A 19707-nucleotide genomic window follows, 5' to 3' on the forward strand; every position below is an offset into this window, starting at 1 on the left:
AAGTTCTCTTTCCCCATTAGGATGTTTTTGTCACAGTTTATGGTGGACCAAAGGTTGGAAGGTCCATCGATTAACCTCTTTAGCTTTCACTGCGAAAATATTAAGTTCTAGGCATTATCTGAACCATGAAATCTTATTTCAAGCTCACAGAAAGTAAAAAGTTTCATGTGTTGGTTCTTGATTTTCTTTATCGAAGCTTACCATTCGTGAAAAGATCTACAGGCTGGTACTTCTCTTTTACATTCAAAACCTGTGGCTCCGTCAAGGAAATTTGCTGTGGGTCCTCAGTTAAAGGTGAACATTTGGAAGCGTCCTTGGGATAGTTAATGCTTCTGAGTACCATCCGATGTTCTTTAACGACATTGAGGATTTCACTTTTCTTAATCTCAAAAGGGATAAACTTGCCAGTTTTTGGTTTTTGGTGTTTATTTTTAAAAACGTTTATAGAAGTACCTTGAGACTTATTCTGTAAATAAAATAAAAATAAAATTTAATATTTATTATTTAATATAATTGCATAGTAAATTTTGTGAGTAAATTTTGTCAAGATAAAATCATGTCTTCACTGACTGCATTTTCCAAGTGTCTTGCCGTAGAAGATGCTTACTGCAGTACACATGACCGTTACCAGTCAAGCTCACACTCTAAAGTCGTTCCCATCTGTGAGTGTTCCTGTCTACTTCAGAAGAAAAGTGAATTGTAAAATAGCAACTTCCCCCTCAAAATAGATACGTTAAAATGCAGACACACAAATGGTCAGCCCTGAAAACATTCATGTAAGCAGCATTATGCAGACGGAACAGGTTGTATTTAGGAATATATCTGCAGGTGCATATATGCATATATGCACTAAGAAGAAGAGGAATGGGAGAAAGGAAAGAAAAGAGAGGTCATGAATTTGAAGAGGATCAGGGAAGAGCATAAAAAGAAAGAGTTTCAAGGGAGGAACGGGAGGAGATAATGTTACAATTAAATTATAATGTCAAAAATAAAAAATACAGGCTCAGAATAGAATCTATTTTAAAATAATTTTCACATTCAATTAATTTTAGCCACCTCTAAGAACTCTTAATTGCCAATAAAATTCCCAAACCTGTCTCTGCTAAACATATATGGAGTTGTGCTGATGTGGGATTCCCCTCTGTATGTTGTGAATATGCTTAATTGCCATGGGTTAATAAAGAAGCTGTTTCGGTTAGTGGCTTAACAGAATATAGCTAGGTGGGAAAACTAAATTGAATTCTTGGAGAAAGAAGGTGGAGTCAATAAGAAGCCATGTAGACACTGCTGGAGACAGATGCCTCCACTGGAGTCTGCCCAAATTTTGCCTGTAGGCCATGACCTTGTGGTGATGCACAGATTAATGGACATGGGTTAGTTTAGGATATAAAAGCTAGCTAAAAATATGCTGAAGCTATTGGCCAAACAGTACTGCAAATAATATAGTTTCTGATTATTTCAGAGTCTGGGTGGCTGGGAAACAAACACGCACTCTTACACAACAGTATGCTGCCAAGAAAACCATATTGATAACAGTATATAATTTTTCAGATGTGTTTAACCACTTGTTTCTTAATTTTGACCAACATATGCAGTGGAAAACTAATACATCTCCCAATCTCCGAAATGTGATTGACCATACAATATCTGCTCTAAAGACAAATATAGCTGGTTATAAAAATTCAAATTGCTGTTGGTTCTAACTGTTACCAACTCAAAATGCCAATAAGATTTTTGGGATAAGTATTGTTTTTGCCAGATAAAATAATAGTAATACAATGGTTGTCAAAATTACATATAATTCTCAAAGCAAGTCAGATTTTCAAGGTACATGTCTGACCCTGAACCCATTCATCATATATGCCTTGTCTATTATTATAAAGGAAATATAATTAAAATAATTTAAACTTTTGGAGAAAATTAGCATTATTTGTCAACAATATTTATTATATAGCTAAAACTACCCATGGTTATTTTCAGCAAAAAGGTTCATCAAAAGAAACAGTAGCTAAAAACACATTCCTATTTTCAATAAAAGAAGCATCATTAAAATTCTGCTTAAAACTCTGTTTGCAAAGAGCAGACGCACAGTAATCCATCCTTAAGATCCCTTCCTTCCCCTACATGCCTAAAGATGTACATGTCACATAGCTACCTTGTCTTCCCACCGGCTCGGCAAAGCTTTCCCTCAAAACTGTGACCCTGTCTGTCTGTGTCACCCTTTCCCCTTTCACCCTTCCTGAAACCTCACAACTGTCTGCCACTCTGCATATTTGTTAAGCAAGGCCCAACAGTTGTTGCTGGGGATGCAACATTCAGAAGAGACAGTCTCCCTGCAAGGCCTGTAGGCTGGAGGAGAGCTCAAACGCAAAGTGATCTAGGAGGAGACAGGCACATTCATGGCATGCTGAGGCCACAGAAGAGGTTCATCGTGAATTTTTAATTTTAGTTTTGTCTAAACAATGTTAAATGGATATTTACTTAATATAGTAAATACAAATAAGTGTTAATACGATTAAAAATTGTATCAGATGGGTCTGAGAGCTGCTTGGCCTGCAAGGGGACCTGACAGTCTGCCGGAGGATCCATCATTCTTTGGGCTCAGCCTGTTTGGGCTCTGAGGACCTGGAATTGAGTACACCCAGGCCGGTGGGAGGTCCCCTCCTTCATTTGACTGCCCGGAGCAAGATAGGCCTTTGTCTGAGAGCTGCCTGGCCTGCAAGGGGACCTGACAGTCTGCAGGAGGATCCATCATTCTTCGGGGTGAGTGAGGAGTGAGTGCCTGAACCGCGGCAGCTGCCCGGAGAGGGACCACCGACTCTCCACAACTCCCCCTGCCACCAGCACACTTCCTGCTCTTCCTGCAGGGGTTATTCTCCCCAGATACCGCCTCTCTCTCCCTGTCCCTTCCCAGCTTGCACCCAGAATCCCCCCCCCCCTCCCCCTGCCTCATCCTCCCGTCTTTGGGGCCACAAAATCCCACAGCTCAGCCTGTTTGGGCTCTGGGGACCTGGAATTGAGTGCACCCAGGCCGGTGGGAGGTCCCCTCCTCCATTTGACTGCCTGGGGCAAGGTAGGCCTTTGTCTGAGAGCTGCTTGGCCTGCAAGGGGACCTGACAGTCTGCCGGAGGATCCATCATTCTTTGGGGTGTCCTGCTCCAGTTCTAAGGCTATCCACCCACAGGGGTCAGACTCTGGCCTCCAGGCAGGTCTGAGGATTCCTGTGGAGGGGTGCGGGCTCCTTCAGATTGTGCTACCAGGTTCGCTGTGTGGTATTCCATCCCGCCCTGCCCCCACCTTGGCCCTTTTGTCTGGGCTGCGACCCTGGCCTGCCTGGAATCCCTGATCCTGTGCCCTGACATTCAATCTGAACTGGTGAGTGAATGCGGACCCGGGGGCAACCTGCCCTGGAAGAGAGCACAGACCCCCTACCCCCACTTCCCTCTGCAGGCTTGTGTCGGTTTCTCCCTTCCCTGTGTGTCTCCCAAGCATTCCCTAGTGTTCTCAGGTGTCCTGCTCCTGTTCTAAGGCCATCCACCCAGAGGAGTCAGACCCTGGCCTCCAGGCAGGTCTGAGGATTCCTGCAAGGGAGTATGGGCTTCTTCAGATTGTGACGCAAAGAATAGGTCCTCCTCTGGCACTGGGGAGATCCAACCAGTTTCAGTCACAGCAGAGATTGGTCTAGGACACCAAACACCTCCATGCTCCTTTTGAAGGAAGAGATGGGCAGGCGCCAATGCAGGAGCTCCTCCAACAACATGAAAGGCAACATGACATCACCACAAGCCAGACATCCCGAAACAACAAGAATTGAACACCCTACCCCAGAAGATATAGAAGAAACCGACATTAAACAGTACTTTATGAAAATAATAGAGGACCTTAAACAGGAGGTAAAAAACTGCCATAAAGAAATGGAGATGACAAACAAAAAGGTAGATGAAATAAATAAATCTCTCAAAGATACCCAAGAAAAACAAGAAAAACAAGAAAAAGCAATCAAACAGGTAAGGGAAATAGTACAAGACCTGATAAATGAAATGGAGGTATTGAAGAAAACACAATCTGAGGGACGACTGGAAATGGAAACTCTGAGTAAACGAACAGAAACTTCAGAGACAAGTATTTCCAACCGAATACAAGAGATGGAAGAAAGAATCTCAGACTCTGAAGATACTATAGAGGAAATAAACTCTCAGATTAAAGAACTAAACAAATCTAACAAATTCTTAACACAAAACATTCAGGAAATCTGGGACACCATGAAAAGACCAAACCTAAGAATAATTGGGGTAGAAGAAGGAGAAGAATTACAACTCAAAGGCCCAGAAAACATATTCAACAAAATTATAGAAGAAAACTTCCCCAACCTAAAGAAGGATGTTCCTATGAAGGTACAAGAAGCCTACAGAACACCAAATAGACTGGATCAAAAGAAAGCATCCCCACGCCATATAATAATCAAAACACAAAACATACAGAATAAAGAACAGATATTAAGAGCTGCAAAGGAAAAAGGTCAAATAACATATAAAGGGAAACCTATCAGAATTACACCTGATTTCTCAATGGAAACCATGAAAGCCAGAAGAGCTTGGATAGATGTGCTACAGACACTAAGGGAACATGGATGCAAGCCTAGACTACTATACCCAGCAAAGCTTGCATTCACCATTGATGGAGAAAACAAGATATTCCAGGACAAAAACAGATTTAAACAATACGCAGCCACAAATCCAGCCTTGCAGAAAGTAATAGAAGGAAAATCACAAACCAAGGAGTCCAACAACGCCGACAATAACTCAGGCATCTAGCGACCCTTCACCAGCACAACTAGAAGAAGGGAAACACACAAACTCTACTACTAAAAATGACTGAAGTTAACAACCACTGGTCATTAATATCACTTAATATCAATGGACTCAATTCACCTATAAAAAGGCACAGGCTAAGAGACTGGATACGAAAACAGAATCCAACATTTTGCTGTTTACAAGAAACACACCTCAACCACAAAGACAGACACCTACTCAGAGTAAAGGGTTGGGAAAAGGTTTATCAAGCAAATGGCCCTAAGAAACAAGCGGGTGTGGCCATACTAATTTCCAACAAAGTTGACTTCAAACTAAAATCAATCAGAAGAGATGGAAAGGGACACTTTATACTCATAACAGGAAAAATCCATCAGAATGAAGTCTCAATCCTGAATATCTATGCCCCTAATATAAAAGCTCCCACTTATGTAAAAGAAACACTTCTAGAACTCAAGGCAGCCATCAAACCACACACACTAATAGTTGGAGACTTCAACACTCCTCTCTCACCAATGGACAGGTCAATCAGACAGAAACCTAACAGAGAATTGAAAGACTTAATGGAGGTAATGAACCAAATGGACTTAAAAGACATCTATAGAACATTCCACCCAAATAGGAAAGAATATACCTTCTTCTCTGAAGCTCATGGAACCTTTTCGAAAATTGACCATATACTTGGTAACAAAGCAAACTTCCACAGTTACAAAAAAATATTAGTAACCACCTGTGTCTTATCGGATCACCATGGATTAAAATTAGAATTCAACAACAATGCTACCCCCAGAAAGCCCACAAACTCATGGAAACTGAACAGTCAACTACTGACCCACACCTGGGTCAAGGAAGAAATAAAGAAAGAAATTAAAGTCTTTCTTGAATTTAATGAAAACAAAGACACAACATACTCAAACCTATGGGACACAATGAAAGCAGTGCTAAGAGGAAAGTTCATAGCACTAAGTGCCCACTTAAAGAAAACGGAGAAAGCACTCATTGGTGACTTAACAGCACACCTGAAAGCTCTGGAAAAAAAAGAAGCAGACTCACCTAGGAGAAGTAGAAGACTGGAAATAATCAAACTGAGGGCAGAAATCAACAAAATAGAAACACAGAAAACAATCCAAAGAATCAATGAAACAAGAAGCTGGTTCTTGGAGAAAATCAACAAGATTGACAAACCCTTAGCCAAACTAATCAAACGGCAGAGGGAGAACACGGAAATTAATAGGATCAGAAATGAAAAGGGGGACATAACCACAGACACAGAGGAAATTCAGAGAATCATTAGATCTTACTACAAAAGCCTGTATGCCACAAAATTGGAAAATGTAAAAGAAATGGACAGTTTTTTAGATAAATACCATATACCAAAGTTAAACCAGGACCAGGTAAATGCTCTAAATCGTCCTGTTAGTCGCGAAGAATTAGAAACTGTTATCAGAAACCTCCCTACCAAAAAGAGCCCAGGACCAGATGGGTTCAATGCAGAATTCTACCAGAACTTCCAAGAAGACCTAATACCTATACTCCTTAAGGTATTTCATAATATAGAAACACAAGAGTCACTGCCAAATTCCTTCTATGAAGCTACAGTTACCCTGATACCTAAACCACACAAAGACTCAACCAAGAAAGAGAATTACAGGCCAATCACACTCATGAACATTGACACAAAAATTCTCAATAAAATACTGGCAAACCGAATCCAAGAACACATTAGAAAAATTATCCATTACGATCAAGTAGGCTTCATCCCAGAGATGCAGGGCTGGTTCAACATACGAAAATCTATCAATGTAATCCATCATATAAATAAACTGAAGGAAAAAAACCATATGGTCATCTCATTAGATGCTGAAAAAGCATTTGACAAAATTCAGCACCCTTTTATGATAAAAGTTTTGGAGAGATTAGGGATACAAGGGCCATTCCTAAATATAATAAAAGCTATTTACAGCAAGCCGACAGCTAACATCAAATTAAATGGAGAGAAACTCAAGGCTATCCCACTAAATTCAGGAACACGTCAAGGATGTCCACTCTCTCCTTATCTCTTCAATATAGTGCTTGAAGTTCTAGCAATAGCAATAAGACAACATAAGGGAATCAAGGGGATTCAATTTGGAAAGGAAGAAGTTAAACTTTCATTATTTGCAGATGATATGATAGTATACATAAGCGACCCCAAAAACTCCACCAAAGAACTCCTACAGCTGATAAACTCCTTCAGTAACGTGGCAGGTTACAACATCAACTCCAAAAAATCAGTCGCCCTCCTATACACAAAGGATAAGGAAGCAGAGAGGGAAATCAGAGAAGTATCACCTTTCACAATAGCCACAAATAGCATAAGATATCTGGGAGTATCTCTAACCAAGGAAGTGAAGGAATTATTTGACAAGAACTTTAAGTCTTTGAAGAAAGAAATTGAAGAGGATACCAGAAAATGGAAGGATCTCCCCTGCTCGTGGATTGGGAGGATCAACATAGTAAAAATGGCAATTCTACCAAAAGCAATCTATAGATTCAATGCAATCCCAATCAAGGTCCCATTAAAATTCTTCAGAGATTGAGAGGACAATAATCAACTTTATATGGAAAAACAAGAAACCCAGGATAGCCAAAAAAATCTTATACAATAAAGGTACTTCTGGAGGCATTACCATCCCTGACTTCAAACTCTATTACAAAGCTACAGTATTGAAAACAGCTTGGTATTGGCATAAAAACAGAGAAGTTGACCAATGGAATCGAATAGAAGACCCGGATCTTAAACCACAAACCTACGAACACCTGATTTTTGATAAAGGAGCCAAAAGTACACAATGGAAGAAAGAGGGCATCTTCAACAAATGGTGCTGGCATAACTGGATGTCAACCTGTAGAAGAATGAAAGTAGTTCCATATTATCACCATGCACAAAACTCAAGTCCAAATGGATTAAAGACCTCAATATTAATCTGAACACATTGAGCTTGATAGAGGAGAAAGTGGGAAGTACTCTACAACAAATGGGCACAGGGAACCGTTTCCTGCGCATAACCCCAGCTGCACAGACTTTAAGGGCAACATTGAATAAATGGAACCTCCTGAAGTTGAGCAGCTTCTGTAAAGCAAAGGACATTGTCACTAAGACGCAAAGGCAGCCTACTGACTGGGAAAAGATCTTCACCAACCCTGCAACTGACAAAGGTCTGATCTCTAAAATATATAAGGAACTCAAGAGACTAGACGGTAAAATGCCAATTAACCCAATTAAAAAATGGGGCGCTGAACTGAACAGAGAATTCTCAACAGAAGAAGTTCGAATGGCCAAAAGACACTTAAGGTCATGCTCAACCTCCCTAGCTATCAGGGAAATGCAAATCAAAACAACTTTGAGATATCATCTTACACCTGTCAGATTGGCTAAAATCCAAAACACCAATAATAACCTTTGCTGGAGAGGTTGTGGGGTAAGGGGTACACTCATTCATTGCTGGTGGGAATGCAAACTTGTGCAACCACATTGGAAAGCAGTGTGGCGGTTTCTCAGGAAATTCGGTATCAACCTACCCCAGGACCCAGCAATTCCACTATTGGGAATCTACCCAAGAGATGCCCAATCATACAACAAAAGCATATGCTCATCTATGTTCATAGCAGCATTATTTGTAATAGCCAGATCCTGGAAACAACCTAGATGCCCTTCAGTGGAAGAATGGATGAAGAAACTGTGGAATATATACATGCTAGAATACTACTCAGCGGTAAAAAACAATGACATCTTGAATTTTGCAGGCAAATGGATGGAAATAGAAAACACTATTCTGAGTGAGGTAACCCAGACCCATAAAGATGAACATGGGATGTACTCACTCATATTCGGTTTCTAGCCATAATTAAAGGACATCGAGCCTATAAATTTGGGATCCTTGAGAAGATAATAAGAAGGTGAACTCCCAAAAAAAGATATAGTAATCCTCCTGGATATTGGAAGTAGACACGATCGCCAGGCAAAATTGGGAACTTGAGGGTTGGGCGAGACTGGGCCAAGGGAAGATGGGGAGAGAAAAGTGTGAAGGGGAGAACGGGGGGGAGCTCGGAGGAATGGGGTGCTTGGGATATAGGAAGGGTGGATATGGGAGCAGGGAAGCATATATCTTAATTTAAGGAGCTACCTGAGGGTTGTCAAGAGACTTGACCCTAGAGGGGTTCCCAGGTTTCCAGGGAGATGCCCCCACTTAGTTCCTTGGGCAGCTGAGGAGAGGGAGCCTGAAAAGGCCAGTTCCTATAGCCATACTGATGAATTTCTTGCATATCACCATAGAACCTCCACCTGACGATAGATGAAGAAAATGACAGAGCCCCACATTGGAGCACCGGACTGAGCTCCCAAGGTCCTGATGAGGAGCAGAAGGAGAGAGAATATGAGAAAGAAAGTCAGGACCGTGAGGGAACCTCCAGCTGGCGACAGATGGGGAAGGTGACTGAGCCCCACATTGGAGCACTGGACTGAGCTCCCAAGGTCCTGATGAGGAGCAGAAGGAGCGAGAACATGAGGGAGAAAGTCAGGAACGAGAGGGGTGCGTTCACTCATGGAGACGGTGGGACAGAACTAATGGGAGATCACCAACTCCAGTTGGAATGGGACTGATGGATCATGTGACCAAACCCGTCTCTCTGAATGTGGCCAACAGCGGGGGCTGACTGAGAAGCAAAGGACAATGGCTCTGGGCTCTGATTGTTCTTCATGGATGGGCTCTGTGGGAGCCTTCTCAGCTTGGTCGATCACCTTCCTGGTCCTGGGGGGAGTTGGGAGGACCTTGGTCTTAGCATAGAGTGGGGAACCCTGATGGCTCCTTGGCCTTGAGAGGGAGGGAGGGGAGGTATGGGTGGAGGGGAGGGGAGGGAAGGGGGAGAAGGAGGGGAGGGAAGGGGGAGTAGGAGGGGAGGGAGGGGGGAGGAGGAGGGAAGGAGATGGAAATTTTTAAATATAAAAAAAATAAAGAAAAAAAATTGTATCAGTTGTACAGACTAAATACATACATAATGAATAATTTTCAAAAGTAAAATTCTTGTTTTTCCATGTCACCTGAATAAATTGTTATAAAAGCTGCTGAAGAAGGAGTTATTCCGTTCCTCAGAGCCTATAACCATTTGTGATAAACAGTACAGTATTAAATACTTATTCATTTTTTAATACAACACGCTGAATAATGAAAAGTACTACCTCATTTATTCGTTTGTAATGTTGGGCAATAAGAGATTTTGCTTCTTGCAAAAAGTCTTGCTGGGTGGTTGCTAATACAGGACCTAAAATAGAAACAAAACCACTTTTTAAAAATAAAAGTCTTCATTTTATTTGTTTTATTTCTGAGACAAGATCTCAGACAGGCTTGGAATTTGCACAGCCTCTGAGGTGATGGTTACAGTAATTACTTATATTTCCTTAATTAAGGTGGTGAAAGTAAATGATCAAATGTTGATGGCAGTTGTGAGTTTTTGGGACTCTATAGAAGGATGATCTAAGTGGTTTTTACAATTAGATTCAAAAGAAATGAATATAATGATTCTTTTATATATCTGCTATTAAAAAAAACAATTTATAATGGTTGGGATAATGAAATAAGTGACCAGCTCCCGTGGTGTAATGGTTAACGCTCTGGACTCTGAATCCAGTGATTTGCATTCGGATCTCAGTGGAACCTGTTCCTTGAGGTAGAGACCTGGTCAGTCGTCCTCATCAACTCAGACCATGAAACCCAATATAAGCGGGCTGCCCATGCCTGTTCAGCTTTGCTGGGGGCATATTTCATATAGTAAATCCCTGAGTATCATCTTGCAAAAATGATTAAAATGCATTTGGGGCATAAAAAGTGTTGACTCTTACTCTGTTGACTAATTGACTAATGCATATGATTATATAATTCTCAGAGTGTATTTAAATTATACCTTGCTGATAAGGTAACAATTACAAAGTAAAATGCCTCAATAAAACTGTAGGACTAACATGGATAAATATTCATACCTAGGGTCTGTAGTTTTATAAGGATAGTGTTTATCTCATTTCTATTTTCTTTTTTGTTTGTTTTTTGTTTTGGTTTGTTTTGCAAGACAGGGTTTCTCTGTAGAAGAGTCCTAACAGTCCTGAAACTCACTCTGTAGAGCAGGCTGGCCTCGAATTCACAAAGATCCACCTGCATCCGCCTTCTAAGTGCTGGGATTAAGGTGTGTGCCACCACTGCGCGACTTCATTTCTACTTTCCTACATTTCATAATTTCCTTTAAGCTGTAGTGAGGAGCTGCGGGCAGTTTCCCACCGCCCTGCTCTCGGCCACCGGCTAGCTTAAAATCCGAAATAACAACACACAAATTGTATTCTTTTAAACACTGCCTGGCCCATTATTTTCAGCCTCTTACATCTTGACTAAACCATATCGAATAATCTGTGTAACACCACAAAGTGGTGTCTTACCAGGTAGATTCTAGCGTACGTCCATCTTGGGCTGGAGCTTCATTGCGTCTGGCATCTCTCTGAGGAGAGGCATGGCAGTCTGTCTAACTTAGGAGAGGCGTAGCAGCTGACTGAGCCATCTACCTCACTTCCTTCTTCCTGTTCTGTCTATTCCACCCACCTAAGGGGCGGTTTATCAAATGGGCCAGGCAGTTTCTTTATTAGCCAATGAAATCAACTCAAACAGAAGACTCTCCCACATCATTTCCCCTTTTTCTGTTTAAACAATAAAAGAAAGGCTTTAACTTTAACATAGTAAAATTACATATAACAAAATAGTTATCAAGTAAGAATTAGTTACAATACTTATATCCATTTTATCTTTTATCATAACAAAGGAAAACTTTAACTATCTATCCATTCTTCAACTCCATCAAAGACTCCAGAAGGATATAATATTACCTAAGTAAATAAGAAGTAAGCAACTTACAAAACTCTAGAAATGACAGAGACATCTCGCTGCCTGGACAGTCACCCAAAGTTCCTCTGTACCGTTGGGGCATCCATTTTCAGCCTTCAGGCCCATAGTTTCCAGCAGACATTTCCATAAAGCAAGAAATTTCAAAGACAATTCAATCACTTTCTGCTGTGTCCTGCAGAATGTCTTGCAGACTCTTTCATGAATCAGGAATCCCGAAAGATCATCTCACTTTTAGGCAAGTTCAGCAATCCTCTCTCTGAGGGTTCTCTATGTCCAGTTTATGCAATAGTCCAGGCAAGAGCAGTTTCTTGCCCAAATGGCTATCAAACTCAATAAGGATCCTCTTTGATGCCCATCTTCCTTTTGACGTAGATTGGTGCTGCCAGGAGCAGACATGTCTCATTGTCATGAAAAGTCCTAAGTTATTAAAACATTAAATGCCATATTTTGCAGTCTTTGAAAGATATGAAGTATGCCTATCTAACTGAAATATATCTCTATATATCTAGAAAATCTAACTAACATGACTACAAGTTTTACTATTATCAATGATTATTCATTAACAACCTATATTTCCTAATTATACATTACATTTTTAAATGAATTACACAATCACAATACCTTAATCAAGAGCAGAAATAATATACATATAACAAAATTGACCTTAAAATCTATACCAATACAAATTATTCATATCTATATCATATCCCCTTTTAAATGTAAAAGAACATTTATAAACAATATTTGGGAAAATGGGCGCAGTTATTTCTCTCCAAACTGCTTCCTGCTGAATGGGGACGCTGTTAATTAGGTCTTTCATGGTGTAACCTGTGTGCCAGGTTCATCTCAGTCATCAGAGTAATTGGGTGAAGTAATTTTCTGAAGGTGTTCACAGCAACCTTTCAGGAGGGCATGGTCTATCATACCATATTGGGATAGAAGCAATCCACACGGTCTCATTTTCTGTAAAAACAAAAGAAACTCCTTTCCAAAGCATCATATCCTGAGATCCAAATTCTGAAGTCAAGGTATTTTCAAAATATCTATCTTGGATTAGTTCAGCAGCATTTGTAAACAAATATCTTTTAGCAGCTATTGCTTCTTCCTCAGCATTCAAACAATTCAAAGAGATTATAATAGTATACAGTATCAAGATTCTCCGTATATTTTCCATCTTTGTACGGCTTTATTTTAACCTCTATTTCGTTTATTTTTACTTCTATTTTTTTATTTTTTGACAAGTTCTCTGTATATCTTTGTCCTAGAATAACTCTGCAGACCAGGCTGTCCTTGAACTCTCAGAGATCCACTTGCCTTTGCAACCCAAGTGCTGGGATTAAAGGCGTATGCCACCACACCTAGAAATCACAGAGATCTGTCTGTCTCTGCCTCCCAGGCATTGGGATTAAAGGTGTGTGCTGCCACACCTTGAAGTCACAGAGGTCAATCTACCTCAGCTTCCCAAGTGTTGGGATTAAAGGTGTGTACCACCACAACAAACTACTTCCTTTTTTTTCTTTTTTTACTTTTAAGAACTTTAACCTTTAGCCTGCATATATTTTTAACACAGTGTAAACCACTTAGACATTTTCTTTGACTTTGAATTTTTCTTTTACTGTATATCTCTCTTTCTGACTACATGAGTCTTTACTTTACCAAACAATATCAGTAGGATTAAAGCTGTGACTTTGACAGCTAGATCCAGCCCATTCCCTAGCTTTCCAGCCTCGTGGCAGAGGTACCACAACTCTTTGGCGGTTCAAGGTCCCTGCCAGCAAGCAAGCTGCAACAGTGTTAAACAACACTCAAAAGCTCCATAGTCAGGACCGGCTGCTTGAAAGAGTCAGAGTTTGCCCTGGCAGAACGGCCCAGAAAGATGGCATTTTAAAATGACACAGCTTTTTTCCTGCTACGGCTGAAAACCGTAAAGCATGCAGTTGATTTTCATCAACAGCATTTAAGTGTTTCGTAGCCGAACCTCTTAAAAGAGCTGCAATGTTTTGCAGCTGAAGCTGAGTAAGGAAGCCTTTCTTAGATGAGAGTGCTTGCTTGCCAGACCTGAAAAATAGAGCTTTACTCTATTCTTTCCCAAGCTTTCTCAAGCTTTCTGCGGATTCGGTTATCCACGTGGGCGCCATTCTGTAGTGTGGAGCTGCGGGCCGGCTTCCCGCTGCCCGGCTCCTGGCTGCCCAGCTAGCTTTACCCAAAATAACAACACACAGATTGTATTCTTTTAAACACTGCCTGGCCCATTATTTTCAGCCTCTTATTCCCATCTTGATTAACCCATATCTAATAATTTGTGTAGCACCACGAAGTGGTGCCTTACCAAGAAGTTTCTAACATATGTCCATCTTGGGCTGGAGCTTCATCGTGTCTGGCTTCTCTCTGAGGAGAGGCATGGCAGTCTGTCTAACTTAGGAGAGGCGTAGCAGCTGACTGAGCCATCTACCTCACTTCCTTCTTCCTGTTCTGTCTACTCCACCCACCTAAGGGGCGGTTTATCAAATGGGCCAGGCAGTTTCTTTATTAGCCAATGAAATCAACTCAAACAGAAGACTCTCCCACATCATTAAGCAAAGCTAAAAACAAACTCTCTGGAATGCACATCATCCTCACATATCCTAGTTCAAGAGTCCATTCTTAAGTATGACCTTCAGAATTACCTGATTCTGGTATTCAGAAGTATTGCCCAGCTTCCTCCTCTTAACCTGGACTTCATAAAATTTTAAGTTGTACCTCTACAGATTAGCTTTCCACTGTGTGGGCTCGCCATACACTTCTCCTTCGTATGTCTTCAGAGAGGTTCCTCTCTCTGTTTACATCAGATTTTAAGCAATTTTAGAGAACATATTCTGTCCTTCACACCACCTGAGCTAGAAAAACTGAAACTCCTGTGTTACTGGTGGAAATACAAATACAAAATGCAATAAGCGGCTTGGAAAAGGTGTGGAAATGTTTGTAAAATTTAAATGCATTTATTCTGTGATTAAGCAATTTTACTTCCAAATATGCATTATAGAAAACGAAAACATGTTCATAAGATATTTGAATAAGATTGCTTACATCTTCTTGCTCATAAGTCAAATTGGAAAAGACTCACATATGTATAAGTAAGAGAATGGAGAAATAAACTGGCTTATACTCATGTGATAAAACTGTTAACCATCAAAAAAATAAAAGGAACCAAATTATCCACATGCTCAGCATGGGGGTGGGTCTTAAAAACAGCATGCCAAGTTCGAGTAACATACAAATAGAACTTACTGCACATTTTCCCTTATACGAAGTTCTAGGATAAATAGAATCATCTATGATATGAACAAAACAACAATGAATCTTCTGGTGGGGCATAGTGGGTGAGAAGTCACTAAAGGGGGGCATAAGAGAAACATCTGAGATGGTGGCACTATTCTGTACCCTCGTGTGAGCATGGCTTTAACAGGCTTTTTATTTATTTATTTATTTTTATTATTATTAAAAATTTCTGCTTCTTTCCCACCTCCCATTTCTCTCCCCTCCCTCCTCTCCTCTCCCCCTCCCTCTCCAGTCCAAGGAATAGTCAGGGTTCGTTCCCTGCCTTGCGGGAAGTCCAAGGTCCTCCCCCTTCCATCCAGGTCCAGGAAGGTGCGTATCTAAACAGACTAGGCTCCCCCAAAGCCAGTACATGCGGTAGGCTCAAAACCCAGTGCCATTGTCCTTGGCTTCTCAGTCAGCCCTCATGTCCGCCACGTTCAGAGAGTCTGGTTTGATCCCATGCTTTTTCAGTCCCAGTCGAGCTGGCCTTGGTGAGCTCCCATTAGACCATCTCAGTGGGTGGGCGCAGTCTGCGCGGTCCTGACTTCCTTGCTCATGTTCTCCCTCCTTCAGATCCTCATTTGGGCCTTGGGAGCTCAGTCCTGCGCTTCAATGTGGGTCTCTGTCTCTATCTCCATCCATAGCCAGATGAAGCTTCTATGGTGGTATGCAAGATATTCATCAGTATAGCTATAGGAAAGGGCCATTTCAGGCTTCCTCTCCTCAGCTACCCAAGGAACTAGCTGGGGACATCTCCTTGGATACCTGGTAACCCCTCTAGAGTGAAGTCTCTTGTTAACCCTAAAATGGCTCCCTTAATTAAGATATCTTCTTCCCTGCTCCCCTATCCACCCTTCCTCCATCCCAACCATCCCATTCCCCCAGGGTCTCCCCATCCTCCCCTCCTCACTTTTCTCTCCACATCTCCCCATTACCCCTTACCGCCACCCCACCCCCACCCCCAAGATCCCAATTTTTGCCTGGCAATCTAGTCTAATTCCAATATCCAGGAGGATAACTCTGTTTTTCTTTGGGTTCACCTTCTTATTTAGCTTCCCTAGGATCAAGAATTATAGGCTCACTGACCTTTATTTATGTCTAGAATCCACTTATGAGTGAGTACATACGAAATTCATCTTTTTGGGTCTGGGTTACCTCACTCAGAATAGTTTTAACAGGCTTTTATAACAATCATAAATCTCATGAACACCTAAGATTCCTGCATTTCACAGCACGCACATTTTACATTAATAACAATGCAGTTTAGAGTTAGGGCAAAAACAAAACTGTCCCTGCATGGATGCTCACAACACCATGTTGCTATTTACTATGTGAAGTCATTGGCCTCCAGGAGCTGGTATAATCAAGTTCTGAGGACTGGAGCAGAGCGAGACCTTAGAAATACAGGAAAATAACAACCAGACAGTAGTCTCCCTTCAAAGTACTGAGTTAGGAAAGGAAGAAACAAAAGCTGTTCTGTTGGGATAAACAGCACAAAAGTTGTCCCTAGCAATTCTTAAGAATTCCACCTGCTCCTTTCTCTCTATGCTGCAGATAAATCATAACCATATTCCCAGTCCTCATGCATTCAAGGGTGTCTGTGTAATCTAAGGGACATTGTTAATGGCAGTTTTCTCTTTTTAATAAAAGATACTTGTTGAGATTCATGTACGTGTTCCTGAAGAATTGTGTATTGCTGGTGCAGACCAAACAATCTCTGATGTCCCAATCCTGAGCCCTAAGAGCGTTGTCCTCACACAGACTTCAGAATATAAAGCTGTCAGTTTCATGAAATTGCAACTAAGATAAAATTCTACTTTGAGGGATCTCTAGCCGAGCACTCTCTTCCTGAAGGAATAGAACTGAGCTGATGTTCCCAGTGTGGCTCTGAAGTTTTTCCTTTTTCTCATTCTATGACAATCCTTTCCAGCTCCAGTTATTTTCTTCTGATGTAGTTGAATTTCCATAGTCCCCAAAGTTATGGATAATGGGATAAACACAAGAGGTATGGAAATTTTTATAAAATTAAAATATATTTACCCTGTGAACTATTTTACTTCCAGACATAGGAAATGAAAATATATCCCTAAGAGATTTAAATAAAAAAGCTCCCAGCAACTTACTCATAATTCAAATTGTAAGGGTCCACATCTGTATCAGAGAACAGAGAAACTGTGACCAATGAGAAGGCAGTATATCTTTACAATTTTTCATAATAAAAAATGTCATCTACCATTTACATAAGAAACAATAAGTCTTGTTTTTTTTTTCTGAAAATGTGACCTTGTATAAACTATAATGTGTTCATTTCAGCCAACCTTTAGAGATGATTCAGTGCTCACTCACAGACAAATCTCTGAGCTGCGGAGCCCTGGGGGACTAATAAAGCCACAGAGGGGTCTGCCGAGGGCCTGCAATGGCTCTGGACTCCTGTACCAGTTGCTGCTCTTTGCTGCATGTCTGCTGCTCCCTTGATGCCACACACCTGCCATGAGTATCATAGACTCCTCTGAGACTGCTCACGCTCCTAGAATACGTTTGTTGACACTCATTCTAGGCCTGTCATTCTGCATGCACCTTCCTTGTCACCTAATGCGCTGGTTTCCCCCTTGTAACTAAAAAACAGCTTTAATTGAGGAGTTAAATTCTCAAGATATAATTTTCTTCCTAGCTGTGCTATTTGTCGACCTCAGTGTACCTGATCTTTCCATGCTCAACAGTGCCACATTTCTCCTTTCAACTGTAGAGAAGCCCACATGCATTCTGGGCATCCTACAGGCCTTCTTGGGATTAGCAAGCAGATTTGGACCCTGAAGTCCTGCCACTGCAGGTTAGACCTGTGGTTCAGCCTTGGAAGTCAGCAGTGGAACAAAGCCAATATTTGATGCTAAAGCAGCAGAGCAGACAACAAAGGCCATGATTCAGCCAATTCCCATGGATCCTGAGGCAGCTCTGCTGAGGTCCTTGGCACATACGTGCTGTCTTCAAGCTTGCCCTCATCACCAAAGGTGCCGAGTCAGCTAGTGTGATTTCTGCTCTAAATGAATTTAGCTTTGAAGGGATAGTTTTCATGGCAGCATAAGAGAATTCAGATCTCAATACAATGGGAAAGGCTGTGCTAGTTATTTCTTCATTCTTATCAGCTCCAAGAGTAGGTCTATGTTCAACAGGTGAGGCTAAAGATTTGAACATTAAACAACCCTGATAGTAAGGGTCCGTCCATCAATGTTTAACTCTGATAGTAAGGGTCTACCCATCAATGTTTGAGCTTCCTGCTTCTCTGATACAGAAGGGTAAGGATGTAAGCATGAAGTTCTTGTATATCTAAGGTCATATAATAAATGAAATGACTAAGTTGCCACTGCTGGTCCTTCTACACCAAGACATCTGTACGTCATCACATTTATAAACACAGACCCACTACATACAGAGTAACTGAAGAAGCTGCTGTCCTGCTATGTTTTGATTTAGTTTGCTCATGAACCTATTTTATTTTTCCAAGCCCTGGTTTTCTTCTTGGTAAAGAGGGATAATGTGTCCGATAGCTGTTAAGGGAGTTGATTTAGATCTTGTCTGAGAACATTTAACTACATGTTTAGACCTAATACATAAGTTTTCCCATTAAGTAATTGTTATTACTGTATTGCTGTCATTGTACTAAAATTTTTCTGTTAATTATGTATTCATCCTAAATAGGATAAATTATTATTTAACCTAAAGATGACTAATATTTAATTTCACTAATCATTTCTTGTTTTTCAAGAACAAAAAGACAAATAACCTTCTAATTTATTTTTAATCATCTCCTTAGTTATAGATATGTTAACTAAAATTAATGAATTAATATGTTCACAGACAGTAAAAATGTCATCTTTGAGATTTTCTGTTACTAAAAACCCCAAAATAAGTAGCCAATTTTTATAAGCAATAACAATATTTTATAATAAACGAAATTTTAGAGATTGAAATGGCCACAATATACTTACCTGATATATGAATGCAAATGTTATTTCAAAAAATAAAAATAAATGCACACCTCTGATTCCAAATGATTGGAGTCACATAAAATAATTTCATACATTAATCTTTAAAAAGTCTCATTCTTCATAAGACTGGACTGAATGCTAGCAGTGTGGTGTTTCTCACACTGCTGTGAGCTACTCCAGTAAAGGGCCAAGCTGAGCCACAGGAAGAAAATCTAGTCATGGAAAATATGACAGGGAATATTTCCTGTACATCTCTCGAATGCAACACAGAACAAGCCTTTTATGCATCCAAACAGCACCAGGGCCTTGTAAATGTGTATTTTTTCAGATCCACGACTTGCTGCATTCAGGTTTCACCCATTCCCAATCAAAGACTTGATTTTCCAGGTAGGCTTTGCAAAGACTTGCTAAGAAGATAATCAAAAAATTATGGTCACGTGGATGATGGTTTTGCACGTATAGTCCTGACTAAATTCCTGCCTGTCTATGTGACTGATTTCATGGAACTCAGAAAAGGCACTCTCAAGCTATGCGTGTTGGCACATGCCAGTAATCCCAGCATCCAGGAAGCTGAGGCAAAAGAGTTTGAGACCAACCTGGATTACATTTGTAAGATGTAGTCCCAAAATGTAAAAACAAACCAAAATGCGTAAAAACCCTTAGGCACAGTGGGACTTGTTTCCATATATA

General features: G+C 40.7%; 1 protein-coding gene across 1 annotated transcript in view; it reads right to left on the reverse strand.

Annotated features, from left to right (window-relative positions):
* The window catches only part of Iqcm (IQ motif containing M), a 398452-nt gene extending 387627 nt beyond the window's left edge, over positions 1-10825 (reverse strand). Inside the window, exons 1-3 of the mRNA XM_042054197.1 lie at positions 10810-10825; positions 10030-10112; positions 202-466 (exon numbers count right to left, since the gene is read on the reverse strand). Coding sequence (XP_041910131.1) covers positions 202-466; positions 10030-10112; positions 10810-10825 — 364 coding nt within the window. The remainder of the gene's footprint in view (positions 1-201; positions 467-10029; positions 10113-10809) is intronic.
* Positions 10826-19707: the final 8882 nt, after the last annotated feature.

The sequence above is a fragment of the Arvicola amphibius genome, chromosome 15 (genome assembly GCF_903992535.2).
Source record: "Arvicola amphibius chromosome 15, mArvAmp1.2, whole genome shotgun sequence".
NCBI lineage: Eukaryota > Metazoa > Chordata > Mammalia > Rodentia > Cricetidae > Arvicola > Arvicola amphibius.